Source organism: Musca domestica, unplaced genomic scaffold (genome assembly GCF_030504385.1).
Source record: "Musca domestica strain aabys unplaced genomic scaffold, Musca_domestica.polishedcontigs.V.1.1 2, whole genome shotgun sequence".
NCBI lineage: Eukaryota > Metazoa > Arthropoda > Insecta > Diptera > Muscidae > Musca > Musca domestica.
Genome location: NW_026712249.1, coordinates 36,979,715 through 36,985,309, shown reverse-complemented (window position 1 = coordinate 36,985,309; position 5,595 = coordinate 36,979,715). Strand labels below are relative to the sequence as shown.

General features: G+C 39.4%; 1 protein-coding gene across 1 annotated transcript; it reads right to left on the bottom strand.

The window, feature by feature from the left end:
• Positions 1 to 542: 542 nt before the first annotated feature.
• Positions 543 to 4,924, bottom strand: LOC131802210 (uncharacterized). The gene is made up of 2 exons (XM_059121907.1): positions 2,832 to 4,924; positions 543 to 789 (listed from the first exon to the last, which is right to left on the bottom strand). The coding sequence occupies exons 1-2, from the start codon at positions 4,922 to 4,924 to the stop codon at positions 543 to 545; spliced, it is 2,340 nt and encodes a 779-aa protein (XP_058977890.1).
• Between the last annotated feature and the right edge of the window lie 671 nt (positions 4,925 to 5,595).

Below are 5,595 nucleotides of genomic sequence, written 5' to 3'. Positions count from 1 at the left end.
TGGGTTATTTTTTCCTTTTTTGTTTGCCTCTAGCCCGTCACCAAATTAAAACACTTCTTCACTCTTTAGTTGTTTCAAATAAGAATGTTTTATTTCTTTTCTATTCTGGTTTAAGAACCAAAGGAATAGCGGGACAATATTTTTTGCATTGAATAGCAGCAGAGCGATCAGCAGAGGCAGAGCAATAACATAAACAGATATGATGCACTCAACGTATGTATGTATGTTTGTACGTATGTGCGTTCTCTGCCTATCACTTGATCGTCTGACTGCTCATCCATATTTACAATAACAATGCTAGTTATGATGGATTCTCTTTAGGGCGAATTCAAAGTAAATAATAGAAAAGGGAAAACAGAAAAAATGACATTAAGGTGGCTCTTGTAGCGTTAAAATATTAAGTACTGAAAATAATTAATTTAAATAATGTTATGTTTTCAAAAATGCTCTTTGAGCAACAAATCAAATTTAAATAATATTAAAAAATCATTTGAGTGATTTAACATCCCGGGCCCCATTGAAACCCTGGTTTCAATCAAACTTTATTCTTTAGGAAGTACGGCTAACTTTACCACGGGACGCTTTAATGTAGTTTGTGATGTCTTGACTTCTGCCACTCGAACAAAACCGTCTGCTCCTGGAATAAGTTTGGTAACACGACCGATGGCCCATTTCATGGGGGGAACATTGTCTTCGTGTATGAGCACCATATCGTTGACTTGAAGAATTTGTTGTGGGTTTTTCCAGCGATAACGATTTTGTAACTGAGCCAAGTATTCTGTGTGCCACCTGCTCCAGAAATGAGACTTTATGGCTGAGATTCGTTGCCACTGTTGTAGATGAGAAATGTCAGAGTCATATTTTATCTTCTCTGGAATACACTGCAACGGGCAACCAATGAGTAAATGCCCTGGAGTAAGCGCTTCTAAGTCGTTGGGATCTGTGGATATCTGGCAGATAGGACGGGAATTTAAAATTGCCTCTATTTCAACAAGGGCTGTGCATAGCTCTTCATATGTAAGACGAGCACTAGGGAGCGTTCTGAGCAAGTGGCCTTTAGCTGATTTCACAGCAGCTTCCCATAGTCCACCAAAATGAGGAGCTCTGGGAGGAATGAAGGAAAATTCTATGAACTTCGCAGATGAATAATGAGCAATTGCTTCCTTATTTTTGTCGAGGTGGAAAAATTTATGAAAATCACTCAATTTCCTCTCTGCTCCAACAAAATTGGTAGCGTTATCGCAATAAATTCTTGACGGTACACCTCTGCGGCCAGCAAACCGCTTTAATGCTGCTATGAAGGCCTCGCTGGACAAGTCGGATACCGCTTCTAGGTGTACTGCCTTTGATGCGAAACAAACGAAGACAGCAATGTAGGATTTTGATGGAGCTTTCCCTCGAATCCTGAGATACGTTGGTATGGGACCAGCAAAATCAACTCCAACAACATCAAATGGGCGGAAACCGGTAACTCGATCCTTGGGTAAGTTGCCCATTACCTGAGTGAGTAATTTCGGTTTGTATCTTGTGCAATGTATGCACTGATGAACCACCTTTCGGGCCAAAGACCGACAATTGACAATCCAAAATTGCTGCTGAACCAAAGATACTAAGGCTCTTGGACCAGCATGGTAATTAGAGCGATGAATGTAGATCACCATGATTTTTACGAAGGGATCGGTTTTGGGCAGGAGCAAAGGAAACTTCATCTCTGGTGTAAGCTCGGCATTTAACAATCGGCCGCCAACTCTTATTAATTGCACTCCAGAGACATCTTCTATAAATGGAGCCAATGATGACAGCTGACCAGAGACAAATCCATGCTTTGATATTTCAAGGAATTCCTCCGAAAAATAATGTTGTTGAATGCACCAGACTATCCTATGGAGAGAATGTGTCAACTCATCTGGAGATATAGAGGGCAAGTGAAGCGATTTCCTTGAACGAATTCGAAATATATATGAGAATATTCTGAGACATTTTAAATAGTTACTGAATTTATGGACTGCTTTTAGGATATAGGGTAAGTCCTCCTTTTTTGTTATCAATGTAATTTTTCGTCTTTCAAGATGCATGTCCGCTTCGCTTAGACTTGGGCCAGAATAATTTGGCCAATTGAAAAATGGACCCACAAGGAAGGAAGGGCCTACGAACCAAGGCGAAACCAATATATCGGAGACAGAACAACCTCTGGATACTAAATCAGCGGGATTGTGTTCAGTAGGAACATATTGCCATAGGACATCAGGGCAAGTTTCTTGAATCTCAGCTACTCTGTTACCCACAAAAGTAGACAAGGTTGAAGAGTGGGACTTAATCCAATGAAGAGTAATCTGAGAATCCGACCAAAAGTAGATTTGAGAAATCGGGAATTTAAAATATTGCTTTAATTGGCTCCAGAAGGTTGCGAGTAAATGAGCAGCACACAACTCTAATCGAGGCAATGTTCTCGTTTTCAAAGGCGCAACTCTTGACTTTGATGCGATTAAATTTACTGCTATGTTTCCCAAATAATCTTCACAGCGAAGATATAAACAGCAACCATATGCCTTTATTGAAGCATCTCCAAATCCATGGACCTCTATGTTAGTTGAATTGGCAGTCGAATGTATCGAGGAATCTTTACTTGAGACAAATTATTGTAATCAGCCATGATGGATTCCCACGCTGATTCAATTTCTTGAGGAACTGATTCATCCCAATCACATTTTATGATCCAAAGATGTTGGAGCAATATTTTTGACCTGATGATGAGAGGGCTTATTAAACCCATTGGGTCAAAGAGCGTCGACGTCAGGGAAAGAATGTTTCTTTTCGTATTATGTGCATACGTTTTGGATGGGCGAAACTCAAAATGGAATGTGTCATTATCTGAGTGCCATGTCATACCCAAAGTACTTGTGACGTCATCATTTAGCTTCATTTCTTTTACTTCATCTTCACTTGAGACATAACCTGGGTAATTGCTATGCCATTTCGAGAGTGAAAATTTCGAGTAAGATAAAATTTCGGTGACTTCGTTCTTAATGCGTTTTAAAGATACAAGGTCATCCGCTCCAGTAACCATATCGTCGACATAAAAATCATTCATGATTATGCCTTTTCCTACTTCGTATGGGTTGGGAAAACGTTCTGCGGCATAATGTAGGCTTCGAATTGCGAGATATGGTGCCGAAGCTGTCCCGTATGTAACGGTGTTGAGGGCAAATGTTTTTATCGGTTTGGTGGAGTCATCTCTCCACAGTATAAGCTGAAGTTGTCTATCCTCAGGGTGAACCAAAACCTGACGATACATTTTGACGATATCAGCTGTCATTCCGTAACGATGACACCTGAAACGAAGCAGAGTAATTAATAAATTGTTCTGGATTGTTGGACCCACCATCATAATTTCATTCAGGGATGTTTGTGAAGAGGTTCGACATGATGCGTCGAAAACAACACGCAACTTGGTCGACACACTGCTGGGGCGAAGAACACAGTGATGTGGTATGTAATAGTTGGGAACTGAAATATTAGTGTCGTCCACCTGAGACATATGGCCCAATTCCTCATATTCTTTAAGAAATTGTGAGTAATCCTCTTTTAATTCAGGGTTTTTGTTCAATTTTCTCTCTATGGAAAAGAAACGACGCAAGGCAATGTCTCGTGAATCGCCAAGCACATTTGGGTCACCTTTAAAGGGTAATCTCACCATTAAGCGTCCATCCGATTGAACTGATACATTTTTCACAAAATGGTCTTCACATACTTTTTGTTCTCGGGACATATTTTGGCATTTGCTTTCAACGACGTCAATTTTCCATAGCATTTCAATATTTTTATTTATCTCTTGGAAAATATCTTTGTGTTGTACAATGGAGTAAGTAGACCTTTGTGATGATATTGCCGTTTGACTTGTATACTTTCCAGAGACAATCCATCCCAAGAGAGTTTTTTGTAAAGTGGGCAAATTTTCTCCAAGTTTAATTTGACCAACGGATAAGAGCGAAAAGAATGATTCTGCTCCGAGTAAAATATCGATTCCTCGTCGACGATGAAATTCTGGATCAGCTAGCTCTATGTTGGAGGGCAAATTGAAATCATTAACGGAAAGATTCTCATCAGGATGATAACCAGTTATATTGCGAGAAACCAGGAACTCTAATGACATATTGAAGTTATTAAGACGAGATCTTATTGTCGTTTGTGTTTTATGAGTGACTCTCAACTTCGAAGAGCCAACTCCAGAGACATCTGTTGAATTTGTGCATTTCTTGAGATTAAGAGATTTGCATAATGTCTCACTTATGAAGTTAACTTGAGAGCAAGAGTCAAGCAGAGCACGGCCCAATTGATATTTTCCCTCTGAGTCACGAACCAATACTAATGCAGTAGCAAGAATAACAGCACTCACTTGGGGACTGGGTTTGTTTTGAAAGGTGCTATCTGTAGCAGCAGATGATGATGACGGTTCTTCTTCTTTCTGGGGACAGGTTGGTTCTAATTGCTTATGAAGAAGCGAGTGATGACGTTGTTTACAAAATCTACATGAATATTTTGAGGGGCATTGTATGTAACCATGCCCTTTTGATAAACAGTTGAGGCAAAGTTTTTGTTGCTTAGCTTGTTCAATTCGTTGATTAGGAGTAAGAACGATGAACCGCTGACAAGTTGATATCATATGACCCGATTTGGAGCAATGACTGCACACAAAATCTTGAGCCACATTTTTTGTTACGAATGAATGTTGTTTTTGATTATTACTATGTGAGTAATTTGTTGTTATGGTAGGGTTATGCTGTTTTGAAGACCGTCGGCACTGTGCGTCCAATTGCTGACAACGCTTGTCCAACATGGAGCAACATTCAGTCCAAGAGGGTAATTTAGAGTAATCGATGTATTCATCCCATCGTTGTTTGGTTTCAGAATCAACCTTGCTCATTGCGAGATGAATTATGAAGGCATCACAAATTTGTTCAAAGGAGCCAAGGGATTTCAAAGAGCTATAGAGAGCAGAAATTGTATCCACAATATTTCTCAATTGCTTTGGAACAGGTTTATTGGACTTCGGAAGTTCAAACATTGATGTCACATTTTCAAGAAAGATTAGTGTGTCATTATCGTACCGCTCCTTCAATCTTTTAAGGGCACTAGAATAATTTTCATCAGTGACTTGGAATGCCTTTATGGTTGCAAGCGCTTCCCCACTAAGACACGAGAGTAAGTGGTTGAATTTTTCCGAAGTAGAAATATTTGGGTCATTGTGGACCAAATTGTTAAACGTATTTATAAAGTTCTTATATTCCAGATATTTCCCGTCAAACTTCGGTAATTTTAAGCTGGGTAATCTATTAGATGGGACATGAGGCAACACAAAAGATTGATCAGTTACACTAGGACGTCTATCTTGCCCAATTTGAGTAAGAATTTTAGTTTTAATTGAAACATATAGTTCCTCAATTTCGGCTCTTCCATTATCTCTGGGAGACAATCTTTCTATCTGGCTTTGGTAGTAAGAAGCTTGCTTGTAGTGGGATTCTACAATTCCCAAACGACACTCAAGTTCTGTATGAGACAATGAAGTGTTGGATTCAATTATATTTTTAATTCGGG